The following is an 18,317-nucleotide window of genomic DNA, read 5'->3' on the forward strand; positions in this document are numbered from 1 at the left end:
CCCAGCGATTTGTATGAACGATTTGGATTCGCAGGTCTAGTATACAATGATCCCGCAATGGAATCGTTGGTCCCAAGACCAAGTGTTTCTTCCCCACGGCTCTTTTGATTGGCATTGTAAAGTATAGTTTTGACGGAGCTATCGACGAAACGTACGAAATTGAGACATGTATCGTTTCCAGTTCTCCTGCTATACGAAATGTATGCGGTAGGATTTCGGAAAGTTTCTTCGTACGAATATAGTTTTTAAGGGCGAGAAGTTTGTTTTAAAATTGAAAAAAGCTGAGTAATTTATTTGTTTCCTGACATGTGTAATAAAGAGGATCTAATAATAATTTCGAAGTGTTGTTTATGTTATTGGTTGTCCTCAGGTGGCTCTTATTCCACCTCTCTTAGCGGTGCTGCTGATGCGTTTGCACAGCGCTTATTCGACATGCATTCTCTTCGATGCCTTTAAGCGACCAGTATTCCACACTTGCTTTTAGCGGTGCAGTTGATACAATTGTACAACGTTCAATCAACTTTTGTTCCACACTAACATAACAACTGTAGATGTTGGTTAGAAGCTAGAGAAAATCTGGGATATGACGTTTACACAGCATGTACTTCAGCAAATTCGTTTATTCAGCACTGGATGCTACTAGACAACTCTTATTCCACATCTAGTCTCTTAAGTGCTGCCGTTTTGTTCCTTGGGCAGAGCTAAACAGAAGGTGCGACACCGACCTTTCAAAAACAAGTTTTGAATATAAAATTACCAAGTAATCGTAGAATAACTGATCTTTTCTACGTCTGTCACAACCTTTGAGTCTTTGAGTAGAATTGAACTTTGAAATTGAACTTGAAATTTGATTTGCAATTAGACTGGGAATTGGACATGAAATTGGGTTAGAAAGTGGACTTGAATTAGGCTAGAAATTAGCTTTAAAATAGGACATTAAAATTGGACTTGTGATTGGACATAAAAATTGACTTGAATTTAAACTCCAATTTTTACTTGAAAATTGAGTTAAAATCTATTTTAACGTAATTATTTTCTTATAGCTTATTATTCAATACAGGGCTACTGAATTGACAACTCCGGGCCTCCCGGTTGCATATTGAGAAATTATTTTGTTATACATTAAATTTTTTATAGAGAGTGAGGCACGTGCCCCAATGTACCTCAGCATGAGCACGCTAGTGGACATACGCAGTGGGGAATAGTTTTAAACATTTCATCTATATCAACAATTACGCGACAAACTTCATACTGCTATACAACTCCGTGATGAAACCCCGATCTTTGTATATTTATGAACGATAATCGTAATGCGTATTACGATTTGGTATTTACTAGTTATCTTATTTAAGGGGAACCCTACGCTGGAAGGTCCGAAAATAATGGATTTTCGTGATTCTTTTTCGGATGCTTGAATTGCAATTAAGTGTTGCGATATTTTGGTTATTGGTTACGGTACCTACATACAGCGATGATGTGTATTTTTTGGATGCAAAAATAGTCATTATTATGCTGTTGCCTGCTGGTTGCGTGGATGTTCTATAGAACATAATTCTTTGCTGATGGTACGTGCCGGGAACCAACGGAGTATCGGAGAACGGATCTCAATGATCGTTTTGAATATTGTCTACAATATTGTTGGTGAAAGTATAGTTTTACCTTTTATATTTTTGGTGTTATGGAGCTAATACCCCACTGGTAGCCAAAAGAGCACTCTTTTTGCTATCAATGGCATTGCAGCTCTGTAACGCTATACATACAAAATATTAAACTATACTTTCTTCAATAATATAACAAGTAACTGTACACTTGTCCTATAAATCACTTTTTCGAATTCTGTTTGGCTGAGGCACTGTAGTCAAAAGAGCAAAAAAGCAGTAAAGAGAGAGAGAGCAAATCAACCCTGCCTACATGGTTACATAGCAGTTTTTGAAAATTCGAAAAATTGCCGGAATGGTGGTCATTTATCCAAAAAAAAATACTTTTTCCAACATAAATCTCCAATTAAAAGCAGTGATGTTAAAAACTTGAAATCTCAAAACTCATCAAAAATCGAAATCAACTGTGAATCATGTCAACTTGATTCTATGCAGAAAAAACTCACGCGTGAGTTTTTCTGTTTTCATAGCAAGAAGCACAAAACTCACACATATTTCTTCCCTCTGGATCATATTCTGCTTTGCTTCAACTGCTCCCCGGAGCTATACACCTATACATACAAATTCGTTGTTGAACAGCATAGGCATTGTTCGGACTGTTTTTGAACGAAGCGAAACCGTTTCTGAATCGGCTTTATAATACTAGCAGATCAAACTATATTTTTATTTATAGAATAAATGGTATTAGATTAAGCTTTTTCGTTTTATATGTGGACTTACAATTTTAGTTTCGTTATTCCCTCTTGCAGATAGAATCCTTTTAACCAGCTAATCGTTCCAAACTTTTAAACTGTTCCGTGTTATTTCGTCACTAGTTTTAATTCGTCTGCTTGGTTTTAATTTGTTCTAGCTGTAAGTTTTAACTTTATTTAGTTATAAGTCGAAAACTAGCACTTCTTCTGCGTATCTTACTCACTAGTAAATATTGCTACAAAATGGTAGTTAACTTTCTTTAAATTTACCGCTAGCTAGGCACAATTTAACTTTTCTATTTAACTCACTTTTTAGCGCTTTTAACTTCAAAATGTCCGTTCAATTTTAACTTTTCTTTACATCACTTTTCTTCCTTCTTTTAATCTATGTTTTTTGTTTACATTGTATCGAGCATACCAATCTGTCAATGTCCGCTTGAGAACGCCTCCCGCAATCTGTCCTCTGTCAGTTGCGCTCAGTGCAGTGCTCCCAACATTTCCCCGGCCCGTAAACCTAGTCCGGAGGCCACTTCCGGTCTGGCTTTACCACCATCTTCTTCGCCAACCTCGATCACAGCCAACTGCGCCACAGCTCGCCGAAACAAACCACTGCTCGTCCGGACCAAGGCCTGCCGAACGCGGCCGTCACTCGCCGGGATGACCTCCTCGATTCTTCCACGTACCCAGGATCTTCGCTTGGACCCCTCGACTACGTAGACTAGGTCGCCTTTCTTCAGCACTCTCGCTTCACCGTGCCATTTCGACCGCTGGTTCAACGACGGCACGTACTCCTTGATCCATCGGCCCCACATCTCCTGCGCCAACTCTTGCGAACGCTTATATGCATCCCGCAACACTTCAGCAGGGTGCGGTGGAGGGGGAACCATCTGTGGCTCGTTCGGTGAAACACCTCGCAGAAAGTGGTTCGGACTGAGTGCTTCTGCCTCAACTGTCTCCTGCGAAACGTACACCAGCGGCCTCGAGTTAATCATATCTTCTGCTGCTGTTTCTGACGTGTGTAGAATTTCATCTGTCAACCGCTTCCCGTCGTTCAATGCTTCCAACGCCTCCTTAACCGATCTGACCAATCGCTCCCATACCCCACCCATGTGGGGGGCAGCTGGTGGGTTGAATGACCACTGCATCCGCGCGTCGGTTAACTCGTCCGCGCAGTCGCTGTTGATATCGTTGATCATCCCTGTCAGCTCCTTGCTTGCACCTTTCAGGTTAGTCCCGTTGTCGGAGAAGAACTCTTGCGGTGGCCCTCTACGATGCATGAAGCGACGAATAGCCATCAAACACGACTGTGTGGTCAGGCTAGCACTCACTTCCAGGTGAACAGCGCGTGTCACGAAACAGGTGAACACGGCTATCCAGCGCTTTTCGCTATGACGCGCTACCGTAACGTTAACTGGGCCGAGGTAGTCTATTCCGGTGAAACTGAACGGTCGCCGATAGGGTTGCAAACGCTGTACCGGTAAAGCTGCCATCCTCGGCACCCGTGGACGACTATGATGGACTTTACACCACTGACACGCTTTCGATACTTTGTACACCACCGTACCGACCTTTGGAATGTAGAACCGCTGCCGAATCTCGTTTTTAACCGTTTCTCGATAACCGTGCCCGAAGCGTTCGTGGTAGTGCTGCACGATCAACTCCGTCACATGGTGGTCTTTCGGTAGAATCACCGGAAAGCGCAGATCGAATGGTAACAATTCGGCTTTCTCCGTACGTCCTTCCATCCGAATCACGTCGTTTTCGTCGACTAGTGGCGTCAACTTGTACAGTGGGCTCGACTTCTCCAAGACTATCCACTCACTCGTAGGTCTGTTTCGATTCTTCAACAAGGTTTTCAACTCATCCCCGAACGCTTCGGCCTGAACCGCTCGTAATAGATACCGCTCCGCCTGCCCGAATTCCTCCTGCTTCAACGGTGTACGTACTGCTGACCACCTCACCGACATCAACGACTTCGCCTGGTTCTTCGTCGCCTTCAAGGTTTCGATCGGATTGCCCTTCATCCGCCTTCGACAGTTGGACCCAAATCTGCATACGCAAGCCACCGTTCTCACTAACACATTCCATTTGGAGAACCGATGGACGTCGACCAGAGTGTCCTGCACAACCACGTCATGAAACAGGAACTGCGCCCGGAGCTCTACGTTCGTGTTGACCGGCGCAGTTTGCTGCGGCCAGTTCGCCTCGTCTTGGTACAAAAAACTGGGCCCTTTGAACCAGCTACTCTTCGATTCCAACTCTGCATCACGCCTCCACTTCGTAAGTCTGTCTGCCTCGTTTAGTTTCGTCGGTGTCCAACGCTAATCGCACAGATTCGTACGGCTGAGGATTTCTCCAATGCGAAAACCGACGAATGGCTTATACCTCCGCTGATCCGATCTAATCCAAGACAAGACCGTCCGCGAATCGGTCCAGAGGAACGTTTGCTGGATCTTGTAACTGTGGCTCTCTTGAACGGTGCGCACTAACCTGGCGCCCAGCACTGCAGCCTGCAGTTCTAGCCGTGGAATACTCAGTTGCTTCAGCGGGGCAACCTTGGTACGACTCATCACCAGCACACAAACGATCTCTTCGTTGACGATGGCACGAAAATATCCTACGCACCCGTACGCCTTCTCTCCAGCATCGGTGAATATATGAAGCTGCAGGTCTTTCACTTGTTGAGAGTGCGCTTTCCCGAAATAGCTTCGCGGAATCCTGATCTCCGCAATCGTCGGCAGCAACTCAACCCACCGCATCCATTTCTCCATCGATTCGTCGTCGATTTGCTCATCCCATTCACACCCGGTCCTCCACAAGTCTTGAATCAACATTTTTCCGGATATCGTGAACGGTGCTAGTAGGCCCAACGGATCGAACATCGCCATGACGCAGCTGAGAACGTTCCTTTTCGTTGGCCGCACTTCGCCTGAGATCTTCAGCTGGAATCCTGCATTGGTGATGGTGGAGAAGGAAAACTCATCTTCTTTAGAATCCCAGACGATCCCGAGCACCCGTTCTGTTTCGGCTTGCTTGTCCTGGTGAAAGTGCACCGCGCTGCTGTCGCGTTGCTCTCCCATCTCTCGCAGAAACTCCGACGAATTTGAGACCCAGTTTCGGATGTTGAAACCGCCACGGAAATGGATAGCTTTCACCTCCTGGGCTCTCCTAATTGCCTCCTCAGCCGTGTCTAGACTGTCGAAATAGTCGTCGACGTAATGGTTTTCCACAATCGCTACCGCCGCTTCCGGATACTGCTCCGCGTGCTCCTCTGCGTTTAAGTTCTTGATGAATTGCGCAGAGCAAGGTGAGCAAGTCGATCCGAAAGTCGCCACGTGCATGACGAACACCTGCGGTTTGTCGTTACTTGAAGGACGATACAGGAACCGTTGCGCCTGTTTATCCTCCGCTCTGATCCGGATCTGGTGGTACATTTCCTGTATGTCACCACCAAATCCGACGCTACGCTCACGAAAGCGTTGAATTACTGCCGGGAGAGACGTCAGCATATCAGGCCCCTTTAACAGTTCTGTATTCAGGGAAACGCCGTTTACTGTTGCAGCTGCGTCCCACACAAGGCGCACCTTTCCCGGCTTCTTAGGGTTCGTCACAACGTTAAGGGGTAGATACCATACCGCTGCTGGATTGGTGTCGACGAGTTCAGCCAGCGTAGCAATGTGCGCGTAACCCTTCAACTGATAGTCGGTGATCTGCTTCTCCACATTCTGCCGCAACGCCTCGTTTTTTAACAGCTTCCTCTCCAATGCTTGCATCCTGCGCACAGCCATCGGATAACTGTCAGGGAACTTCCGCTCGTCATCGCGCCACAGGAGCCCTGTCTCGAAACGACATCCAACACGAACCGTCGTACTTTGAAGAATCTCACGAGCACGTTCGTTTTCGGCCGACTCCGGAATTCCGGCCGGTGTAACTCCTGCTTCCTCCATCACGTATTGGCTGCGAATCATATCGTGCAACGCCTGGTTGCTCACTGGCTCCACTGCGTGAAAATTCACCACCGCACTCGACAACGAACACTGGTTCTCCTGTCCGTAGACTGTTCAGCCTAATTGCGATCGAACACCGATAGGCTCGCCCGGTCTACCAACCCTAGATTCGAGCGGAGCGAATACGTGCATGTTGTCCAACCCGATCATCATTTTCGGTTCTTCTGCGTCATAATCCTCAACCGGCAGGCCCTGTAAGTGGGGATAGCGTGGCGCGATCTCGCGGAATTGCATCTCATGTTTAGGCAAAATGAGTTCCGCAACGGTGCGAGCTTCTCGTAGCGGGAACTGCTCGGTTGAGCCTCTAGCGGATACCATCAGATCCACTTTCCGAGAACCGTTCTCGAAGCGCTTCATGTTTCCAGTCCATGTGACGACTAACGGCTCAGCTGTTCCGTTGATCTTCAACTTGTTGGCGATAGAATCCTCTACCAGGGTAATGGAGGACCCCTCATCCAAAAATGCAAGGATATCCAGTCCTCGGTTCCCGACGTGAAGCGTAACCGGTAGCATCCTAAACAACACGGAGCGATTTAGGCGGTTGTGAGCATTACACTGGACCTCCATTATCTGAACAATTTCTTCGGAACGGTGCAAAAGCGGATTATGTCCTCCTTGACAGTCTCCTACGTTGCAGCGAATCTTAAAGTTGCAGCGGCTCTTTCCATGGTTATTAAGGCACAGTTCACACAACTTGAACCTTTCGGCCAGCTTCAGACGTTCTGCGATGTTTAATTTTCGGAAATCATCGCAAAATCTGATCTTGTGATCAGTCCTCTTACACACCCAGCACGGCTTTTCACTTTTCACATTCGGCGTCGTTTCCCTTTTGCCGGGGAAGGAGTTGTGGACGTGGACAAACTCCTTCTTGTTCTGCTTCGCTCGCGCGGAACGTTCACTGTGATCGTGAAGATCGTGAGTGGAGAATTCACTGACCTCGGAGACATCGGAAACAATACCGTTCATGAATTCGGTAAAGATCCTTAACGGAGTGCCGACTTGGTTCCGTTTGTAGCGGACCCAATCCAGCTTGTAGTTTGGAGGGAGCTTATCCACAAGCTCTTGGACCAACATGGGGTTGCTCAAATGATCCACGAGCTTCGCAGCTTCTAAGTGGTCGCAGAGCTGCTTGACCGTTATACCGAAATGTATGAATGTTTCTAAACGGTCAGCTCTTGGTGACTTGGCCTGGCGCACTTTCATCAGCAGCGTTTTTAAAAGCTTCTCAGGCCTCCCGAACAAATTCTGGAGATCGCGGATTACATCGGGAACCGAGTCAGGGAGGACCAGCCGACTTCTCACGGCTTCTAGAGCATCCCCTTTTAGGCTGTCCTGCAGGCGCTTTAAATTGTCCAGGTTAGAAAATCCACACGCTTCGGTGGTATACTCATAGCTACTGATGAAAATCGGCCAGAGTTCAGCCTCGCCCCTAAACACCGGTAACTGCTTGGAAATGGACTGTCGAGCGGATATTTGCGCTTGGGAGAGCCCTACCGGTTCCTGCCTCGACACGTTTCGTGTACGATCCAACAGCCCTTCTAATAAGTTCCGTTCATCGCGAGTCAATCGTTCGAACGGATCCTCATTATTTGGAATATTGTGACGATTTGCACTCGGGTTTTTCGGTAAAGTGGGAGGGGGCAAGGGCCCCTTTTTTGCCTTGGCACCAGACACCACAGGTTTCTGTTGAAGCTTCTGGTTATCGAGCCAATCCTCTACCTTCCGATGAAAGTCTTCCTCTTCTTCTTCATCCGGAATTCCACCAACAGCGCCTTCTTCTTCATCTTCATCCTCTTTATGATCTTCGTCCTTTTCACGCCCCGTACCGCCGTAGTTTTCAACCAGTACCTTTTTTGCATTTTTGAACTGTTCACGCAGCTTGTTTCGCCTTTTGAGAAACTCTTCCTCTTCCTTCAGGCGCTGGTTCAGCAATTCCTGCTCCTGTTTCAGCTGATCTGCCCGTAACTCCCGCTCTTGGTCCAATTCCATTTGGCGTAGTTCTCTCTCCAGGCTTAATTCCTTCTCCTTCATCGCACGTTCCATTTCGAGCCGTTTCCTACGTAGAATGCGCTCGTTCTCCAAGGCCTTCTCCTTGGCATCCATCTCTTCTTGCATCTTTCGCAAAGATTCTTCGATTGTCAAAACAGCACTACTCACCGAGCCAGTTTCTCCCTTCGAACTTGTCTTCTTTCCATCCGTGGAGGTCTTTTTCGACGTAGCGACAGCAGCACCTTTCTTTTTGGGTACTTGCAGAAAGTTGCTGCACTTCGGACAGCTCCACGGGTGATCCTTTACCGTATCATTCACTCCAGCACAACCGTAATGCGCCCATCCGTCGCACTGGTCACATTGGACCATTTCGTTTGTGTCCACTTCCGAACACAGAAGGCAGCTGCCGGACTTCGAATTAGCCATCTTTCGAGGTTATGTCCGAGAGATAAAATTTTTGATTTTGTTCGGACTGTTTTTGAACGAAGCGAAACCGTTTCTGAATCGGCTTTATAATACTAGCAGATCAAACTATATTTTTATTTATAGAATAAATGGTATTAGATTAAGCTTTTTCGTTTTATATGTGGACTTACAATTTTAGTTTCGTTATTCCCTCTTGCAGATAGAATCCTTTTAACCAGCTAATCGTTCCAAACTTTTAAACTGTTCCGTGTTATTTCGTCACTAGTTTTAATTCGTCTGCTTGGTTTTAATTTGTTCTAGCTGTAAGTTTTAACTTTATTTAGTTATAAGTCGAAAACTAGCACTTCTTCTGCGTATCTTACTCACTAGTAAATATTGCTACAAAATGGTAGTTAACTTTCTTTAAATTTACCGCTAGCTAGGCACAATTTAACTTTTCTATTTAACTCACTTTTTAGCGCTTTTAACTTCAAAATGTCCGTTCAATTTTAACTTTTCTTTACATCACTTTTCTTCCTTCTTTTAATCTATGTTTTTTGTTTACATTGTATCGAGCATACCAATCTGTCAATGTCCGCTTGAGAACGCCTCCCGCAATCTGTCCTCTGTCAGTTGCGCTCAGTGCAGTGCTCCCAACAGGCATTCTCTGCGATACGTAACTGTGACTGAGCGTAAGAGAATGAATCTCTAAATTAATCGTAAAGTTAAACTAAAATACACATTTAAACTACATGTTTATCTAATTCTTATTAGGCTTTTTACTTTCTAGTTAAGAAAATGTCGATTCCCGGGAAGGAAAAATGTAAATTCTGCCAATTTGTTTGCCATCTTCATTCATGAATATGTGCTAGCTTTTTTCGCTGCTTATATTTTCTCTGGCGGTTAATTCTCTTTCGCTCTCTGGTTCGTTGTATGAAATGCCAGCTGTGGAAGAAGTAAGCAAAATGCTCACAACTGAATTTGGTTCATATCGCATAGCAACAGAGACATCGCATATAATAGCGAGAGAAATTCATATGTGAGTTCGGCGCTTCTGATCAAAGTTGAAGTTTCTTGTGCTTAAAATCTCATTGAGTTTTTTGCTGCCATGAATTTTTCAACACTGATTAAAAGCTCATAATTATCTGAAAAAACGCTAACAAACTTTCTAGCGAACAATTCGTTTGAACAAGTACATGAAATTACAATAAACCTAACCATGTATGTAAAGTAAACGATACCTATGTGAGCCTACTTTTCCCTCCGCAAGATGCTTCGATCTGGGAGCATGCGCCGCCGCACAAAGCTGACGATGTACAAAACGCTAATCAGACCAATCCTCTACGGACTTGAGACACTAACAATGCTTTCGGAGGACATACGTGCATTAGCCATATTTGAACGAAAAGTGTTGTGGACTATTTTTGGTACAGTACAAACGGAAAGCAGAGAATGGCAGAGACGTATGAATCACGAGCTACAGGCACTGCTTGGAGAGATTCCCATCGTATACCTGGCGAAAGTTGGGAAACTATGGCGGGCCGGCCACGTCGCAAGGATGCCGGACGACGGTGCAGTGAAATCCGTTCTCTTCAAGAACCCCACCGGCACTAGGAATAGAAGGGCTAAACGTGCTAGATGGCTCGACCAGGTTGAAGCCGACTTACGTGTGTCGAAACGCGCAACGAATTGGCGACGAGTAGCCCAGGACCGAGTACAACGGAGAGGAATTCTTGCTACGGCAAGAGCCACCCCGGCTCTCGGCTGCTAAAGTAAGTAAGTAAGTAAGTAAGTAAGTAAGTAAGTAAGTAAGTAAGTAAGTAAGTATGATCGTGATTGTCAAAGAAAGAATTGCAACAAGCAATTAAATTTTATTTAATTTCAAAAATACGTGCAGCAGCGAAAATCGTCTTTATTCTTGATTTCAATGACCAATTAATATATAAATTCCACACACACAGAAAGAAATTCTCTGCAAAAGTTTTAATAGACTTGCAAAACTCATATAACAGGTATTAGAGCTTTGATTCACTTCTCCAGTGTTATTTTGACAATTTTACGAGAGATTTGTTAGTTTTTGTTCCTTAAATTATAACCTACCAATCTTGATAGTAAACAACTGGAAAATGGAAAGTTATTATACACACTGCAATTTTTGCGCTCATGAATAATTCTCAACTCAAGCACATATTTTCAACAGATACATAGTTAGTTAGTAAATTGATCAAAATATTTACAATTTTCGGTGTTTAATTTGTTCAAAAACTAGTTTCAAACTCCCCCACTTTTTAAATAAAATTTGAAAGATTTCATATCACTACGAGAAAATGGCTATTTCATTTCAATGGCATATTTATGGTGCAATTTTTCACGATAAATAATCAACTTGAAGATAAACAAATAATTTGAAAAAGCCCCGTTTACCAGCTTTGCTTGAAGAGACAGATCCACAACCCTCACCATTCACCATGATTCAAGCAGATTTAGTGGCGAAAAATAACGTCATGTGATCTGCTTGCCATGAGTAGTGCGCATGGCAAAATAACTTTACACAAAACGGTTTTTATGACATTTTGACATAATGACTGTTTACAACTGTGATCAATTTTTTATTATCATCAAGTAGTGGCTATTGTTTAGATATTTCAGATTCGTAGGGTGATGGACCCTCTTCGTCATATGTAAGCACGATTTATTTCAATTTTTCTAATAAGAACTGTATCCGCATATGCTGAAATTTTTCACACGAGATGAATCTGACACTTGTATGAATTTTGTCTGTACATGTGTTCCCATTTGGGCTGACAAATATTTCGGAACTTACGTTTCTTAGAGAAACAATTTTTCATGCTCCAGCGGGAGTTCGTCATACGAAAACTGCACTTCGTCATATGCAAGATTTCCTTCGTCTATCATGGTCAGACAGCAATTATTTACAAAAATCTTTGTATGTATCTCTTCTCTTCGCCCTATTCAGAGCAGGAAGAAAAACTAAGAGCACTTTTGTTTTTTGGAAAAATTGGGCTTTTCTTACAATATATTTTTATCGATAATGAGGAGGCACTCCATAAATATAAATACCAAGTAATAGTTTGAATGTGGTTCGCAACAAAATTGGTTCTATTGCTATTTATTCGTTCTTTCGTCAGGAAAGTAAACGTAGACCCACCAAACTCATCTAGCACCCTACTTGGATATTGGTTCTGACTGAACTGTAGGGCATTGTGTTAAGTTTATTGTATCCTGTATCCAACTAGGTATAGCCTGTTACACCTGCCGTAGAACAAAGTGAGTACAGTTATCCAAATGGCATCGCGGTCATATTAAGCCATAATAATTCATGTGTTTTTATCACAGAGTTTTATCGAAAAATAACAAACGGACTTACCTAAACATGCTATTCTCTTATTATCATCATCTTATTTACAATCAGGCTGTATGCAATTCATTTGTCCTATCCCCTGTGTTTCCCACCAGCTCCCATAATCTCTCCTTTATCTCTTTCTTTCCCATTTACTCTCTCCTCTTGTAAAAAAAGACAGGGAAATTTCTATCTCAGTCTTATCAAATGCGCACGAATCACTCGTTCGCTTTGTTTTGCAAACTGATTGAAAGCATTGTTTTCCCACGCCTAGCTTATGAGAGCAACACCTGCCGAACTTGACCGTGACAGCGATTGCCTAGAGTGTTGGATAATTTGTTGCAGATCATACCTACTATACACTCGAGTCGCTTTTTACGGTTCCAAGTTTTCTGCGGAATCGCGTAAAAACCGACTTTTTTGCAGTCCTGGTTTTTTTTCTGGAAAATTATTTTGAAATTTTTGGATATCGTAAATCGATACATCGGTTGCTTTTGGCCTAAACGGTGATTGGAATCAAGTTGATAACTTGCATCGTTTTCAAGTATGAAATCGAATAAAAAAACAAATCACGTAAATACCGCGTAAGCAGCGACTTCACTGTATTTTACTGATGCAGAAGCAAATCTAACTAACGTGATTCTGTTATCTAATTAATTACTAATTAGAGGTTCTATCACTTAAATCACTGTGTTGTGAGAAAGGCTGAAATAACGGAAAACAAAATCTACAAATATCTTCGCAGAAAGGTCTAGAAATACTCGGTTATTAAGTAATTAAAACTAGCGATCGAACATTCATGATAAACGGCAATGCAAATGCAATCGTAGAATATTCCATTCAATCTTCAAGTGACTAAATTCTTGAGTCATTGTAGTATGTTTACAGTGTGACACAATATCATGTTTGGCTTGCAGCGACTTAGGGTAACCAACCTATTTTGGACCCCATCAGCAGCTGTACATAATTTGGACACTTCCATTTGATTTTGCTGTAAGTGTCCAAATTATGTACAGCTGCTGGAGGGGTCCAGAATACGTTGGTTACCCAAACTAAGATCATGTGTGTGTGACATCATGACTTAAGTCTCACTTGACGTAGATTCATTTTCGTATTGTGTTTCGTTCGGTGTGCACCAGAGCTTGAGTTACGGTCGTTGATAATAAATAAATTGTGAAACGGTGCTACATGCGACACTATTTTTCGTAACCTCAAACATCACGGCATAAAAAGAGGTTTTGTATACTGAACACTAAAAAGATTTGTCGAGACGGGATCTGTTGAAAACCGGTAAAAACTGGAAGAAAACGAAGCGCTAGAACCGTAGAGGTCAAAAAGGTTGTTCGAGAACGAATTAGTCGCAGTTGCGACCGGTCCGCACGGAAAATGACAGTTCAGCTGAATATCAAAAGGAACTCTCTTTTTCGAATTTCTAAAATGGATCTGGATCAAAAAACGCAAAATCCATGGATTAACGGAAGCAACAAAACAAAAATAGCAGAAAAGATGCAAACTGCTGCTCTGTCGGCACGGTGTTTCAGAAGTGTTCTATTCTGAAGTTATTTGTTCTTCAAACACCGCATCTTTCTCAAAATGATCGGTTGTGGTCGGTTTCGCTTATAGACGTTTCAAAATGCAAACTGAATGTACGACACCAAAATTTACAGCGGTGATGGTATGGGGAGGCATTTCAAAGAAAGGGAAACTTCCTCTTGTATTTATTGATAAAGGTGTGAAAGTTAATGTAAAATACTGTCTAGAAATTTGAAACCTTACGTTCGGGGAATGTATGGTGAAGAAGATTACGGCTTTCAACAGGATGGAACTCCAGCCCAGACTGCAATTCTTGTGAAGACGTGATGCAAAGCAAATCCGACGGATTTCATATCGAAACAGGAATGGCCTCTAAGTCCTCCTGCTTTGAGCCCTCTGGACTTTTGTATATGACGGTACATGCAGCAGAAGCTCAAAGAATATGAATTTTATATTTTGGATGAATTTAAGTTAGTTAATTCGAAATTCAGCTTTTATTTACAAAAATATGTCACTTTGTTTGTGTTCGAAAACATATGTGTCACACTGTAGTAGGTGGATTTTAGAGTATCATAATTACTCATGATGAATGTATGTTGAATGAATGAATGTTGTCCATCTGATTTATTCCATGTTATTTAACACTTATTTAACACTTTTTGAAGTAATAATTGAAAAACCGCAAGTTCTAAGAATGTCTTGAGCCACAAACAACAGGACGAATTCTGTTTCGTCATTTAAGATATTTTAAGAATAGAATTCATAGTTTGCTGATGTATTCAATTGAAGCATACAATCCGACCTGATAATGCTCAAATTTGGTATCTTCATACACGAGATCTGTAGAAAGTTCCGTAATATCAACATTAAGGGGAGGAACCGTATCTACCTAATTCGTATTCCTCTGCCAAACAACGTTTTTATTGTGTCGCCAGCACTAAATTGGACTTCCGAAAAAACGGCAAACGATTTATCTTCCGTACCGTACATTAAACCTAGTGTCGGAAGTAGTGCGCTGTATAGCAAACGAGACGTGCTATACAGCGCACTACTTCCGGCACTAGGTTTAATGTACGGCACTGAAGAAAAATCGTTAGCCGTTTTTTCGGAAATCCAATTTAGTGCTGGATACACAATATCCCAAAACGCAGACCATTCTACTTTTTTAAGTAATAATACATCAAATCACGATGTCTTCATGTGTTCTTTTGAATAGGCCAAGTATGAATAATAATTAAATTTCGTATTAGCTTATAACATACATTTGTATACGTGACTGATAAATTCTTTGCATATTATATGACAGCATCAAAATGTTCTATCAGTCATAAATCTAATGAGATAGAAAGAATTCATGAGCGGCTCTATTGATACGTATGTCATCTTTTTAAAGAGACAGAAGTACGTGATCATTTCAAATAAAACAACAATGAATATTAAATAGCTTGATAACTAATGATAAGTCACGGATTATTCTAAACAAAGCAAAAGTATTGTTCAAAAGTTCTTTAGTTCTTTACTATTTTTGAGGTTTCAAGCAATTTGATTTTGAATGAACTCTTTAAGTCATATTCACACCAATCGATTGGAAAATTAAGAAAAAATATTAGAGTAAGGAGTGGTAAAAGTGCGATGCGGGTAAAAGTGCGATTCAATGATTTATCGGTGAAGATTCCGAGTAAATTGACTACATTGGCATGGATGGGTGACTACTTTGACAGCTTGAATCTAACGTAAACTTTGGTAGCTTACGAAGCATAGTTGCTGAGTTACGTGCAAATGTTGTTTTAGGGCGGTTTTGATGTAATTTTTTGTTATACGGCAAATACGATATCAACAGGAGGATATTACTTGTTGAAAATTTGCAGCAGTGTTTTACATCACTCACATATCTGTTTTTAAAATAGGGTGAAAAGAGTTTACAAAATATATTTCGCTTTTCCGTAATTTAATCTAACCCCGTCAAGCATCTACAAAAATATGTCTAGCGGGGTAAAAGTGCGATTCACGGACGGGGCAAAAGTGCGATTTATGGACGAGGCAAACATTTATAGCTAATTATATACAGCTTTAGGCACTATATTACAGATACTAGTAATGGAAGATCTGCGATAAACTGTGTGCTCTACAGATGTTGGCCGAAGGAAAAAAATGTTTCTTCGCTGATGAAACAAAAGACAAACGTTTGGATCTTGGACAAAAGTTTCGATCTAACGGAGACTGCATTACACCAGCACAAAATAGGAAAGGTTCAAATTGAAAATATTCCTGCCCGGAACATAACGCAGATTGAAGACAATATGGTTTTGTTAGCTACTGTTGTGCTAATTTCATGAATTCGAGCTTCGCACTTTTGCCCCGCGGTACTCGCACTTTTGCCCCGCTAGTGGGGTAAAAGTGCGAATCGGCACTTGATCAAAAGAAAGAAGAATTTATTTTGCAAAACGCTATTACCGCAGATGATTTATTGTTGAATGTAAAGACATTGAGTTACTGCATCACTATAAAATATATTATCTTGTTGTCCTTCTTTATATCTCACGAAAATTGATGACAACTTCAAACATCGCACTTATGCCCCGCCCTACTCTATAACCCTGTATGCCCTAATCCACACAATTGTGTAAGGGAAAGCTTTTGGGAAAAAGACGATCTACAATCGTAGCGGCCTTTGAACTCAGTGCCATTCTGGCATACAAAAAAGTCTAACATAGTTTATGTGGCCTACAAAGAACAAAAGTTGAGCAACGTTAACTTAAAAGTGACACTTCGTATTCTAATACTTAAACCCGTTCTAAAAAAACATATAGCTTTTTCATAGTCATAGACTATGAAATCATAATAATAATAATTTTCTTTATTAACGAGACTTTCAGCCATAGGCTGGTTTGTCTCAAATTCGCGCTTAACGGGAAATTAGCAGTCATTAACTTTTCTTCGGAGAGCCCAATTTCGGAAGCAGTTTTTGGGCCCAAAAGCGGGATTCTGTTCATAAAAATGTAAATACAGTGGACGCTCGGAAAAGTTACTCGATTGGGGAATGGGCCGATTAACTTTTCCGAAATATTAACTTTTCTAAGTAGTTCTATAAGTCATTGAAAATTATAAATACTTAGTACCTTTCAGTAAGCTTAAAATAGTCGATTATACTAGTTTACTCTTGTTTTTTCGTAATCTACGACAACGTTTTGATAATGTCCGCGCTTATTTTTTGTTCCCTGCTATTCCTTCTTTTGCATTCAAAATTCAATCTGAGTTTGCGCTTTTCCAGTATGTTATCAAAAACTGGTTATCTGTCCAGTACAAGAATTTAATTTAATCTCAGTTATTCTGCGACTTTATGTGAAACTGTGGAAAGGCGACAATAAACCGAAATATGAGAAATAAAGATAGAGGGAAAACACACGTGTTTGAACGAACACTTGGACAACCAATAAATTCAAACTCTCGGGAAAGTTAAGGTAAAAATTAACATTTTAGAGTGTTGTACGAGACAATATTCGCTTAACTTTTCTGAACAATTAACTTTTCAGAAAGTTAACTTTTACGAGAGTCCACTGTACTGCATTTTTCTTGCCAATCTGAACACAGCGAATATATTTCCATGAACAGAATTTTTGTTTCAAACAAAAAAACTGCTTTCGAAATGGGCAGAATCGATGACGACTAATTTCAACTTAACCTTCCTAGCGCATTGGGGTCGTTTTCGACCCATCGGCATACTTACAAAGCTTGATACTCAGTAACGGTACGAGCTAGAGACTTGAAATTTTCTGACTTTTCCTAACTTTGGAAAATTAGCATTGAGGGGGAGTTTCAGCTTTCAGCGACATCTAGAAGAGCCACAGCAAAAAAAGTTACATATTATGCATTAAGGGTCGAAAACGACCCAAGTTTTGAAATTGCTCTCATTCGTCCATTTTCAATCCGAATCTCGTTTTCTTTACCTCGTTTGAAAGATGTGGCCAAAAACTAGCACCCAAGGTATGTTGGGGAATATTTGTTGACTGATGGCCACTTCTGCGTCGGTTCTGGAACACCCCCTACCAGGTCCCGGGGAACATTTTTATATTTTGAGATAATTCATTTTGCGGCACATCAAATCACATTGGCTTGATAAAATAAGACTAGTGGAAGTACAATGGGGACATTTTGGACCCGAATGGCCACTTCCCCATCGGTTACGGAACATCCGGTACCTGGTTTTTGAGGCCATTTTTGAATTTTAGGATGATTTCTATTGCGGTACGTCAAATTTCATCACATTGATAACATAAGACTATTGAAAGTATAATAAACACATGTTGAAGGCAAATGGCCACATCAGCATCGGTCCTGGAACATCCGGTACCCGGTTTTTGGGGACATTTTTGTATTTTAGGATAAGTCATAATGCGACATATCAAATCACATCGGCTTGATAAAATAAGACTGATGGAAGTAAAACAATGTCATTTAGAAGCCAAATGGCCACTTTACCATCGGTACTGGGTCATCCGGTACCAGTTTCGGGGGACATTTTTGGCTTTTGAAATAATTCACCATGCGGCACCTCAAATCACATCGCGTTGATAAAATAACAACAATGGAAGTATAATGGGGCGTTAGTCGCATATAATCCGGTACCCGGTATTTATAATGAACCGTAAAACGGGGTAACTCGGGGCAGATG

At 41.7% G+C, this 18,317-nt stretch overlaps 2 protein-coding genes across 2 annotated transcripts in view; both read right to left on the bottom strand.

Annotated features, from left to right (window-relative positions):
* LOC128737859 (sodium-independent sulfate anion transporter) overlaps positions 1–18,317 on the bottom strand; it is a 98,932-nt gene that overhangs the window by 41,465 nt on the left and 39,150 nt on the right. The window lies entirely within an intron of this gene.
* Positions 2,827–4,374, bottom strand: LOC128745724 (uncharacterized). The gene has a single exon (XM_053842803.1). It carries the CDS (start codon positions 4,372–4,374, stop codon positions 2,827–2,829), a length of 1,548 nt encoding a protein of 515 aa, XP_053698778.1.

The sequence above is a fragment of the Sabethes cyaneus genome, chromosome 1 (genome assembly GCF_943734655.1).
Source record: "Sabethes cyaneus chromosome 1, idSabCyanKW18_F2, whole genome shotgun sequence".
NCBI classification, from domain to species: domain Eukaryota; kingdom Metazoa; phylum Arthropoda; class Insecta; order Diptera; family Culicidae; genus Sabethes; species Sabethes cyaneus.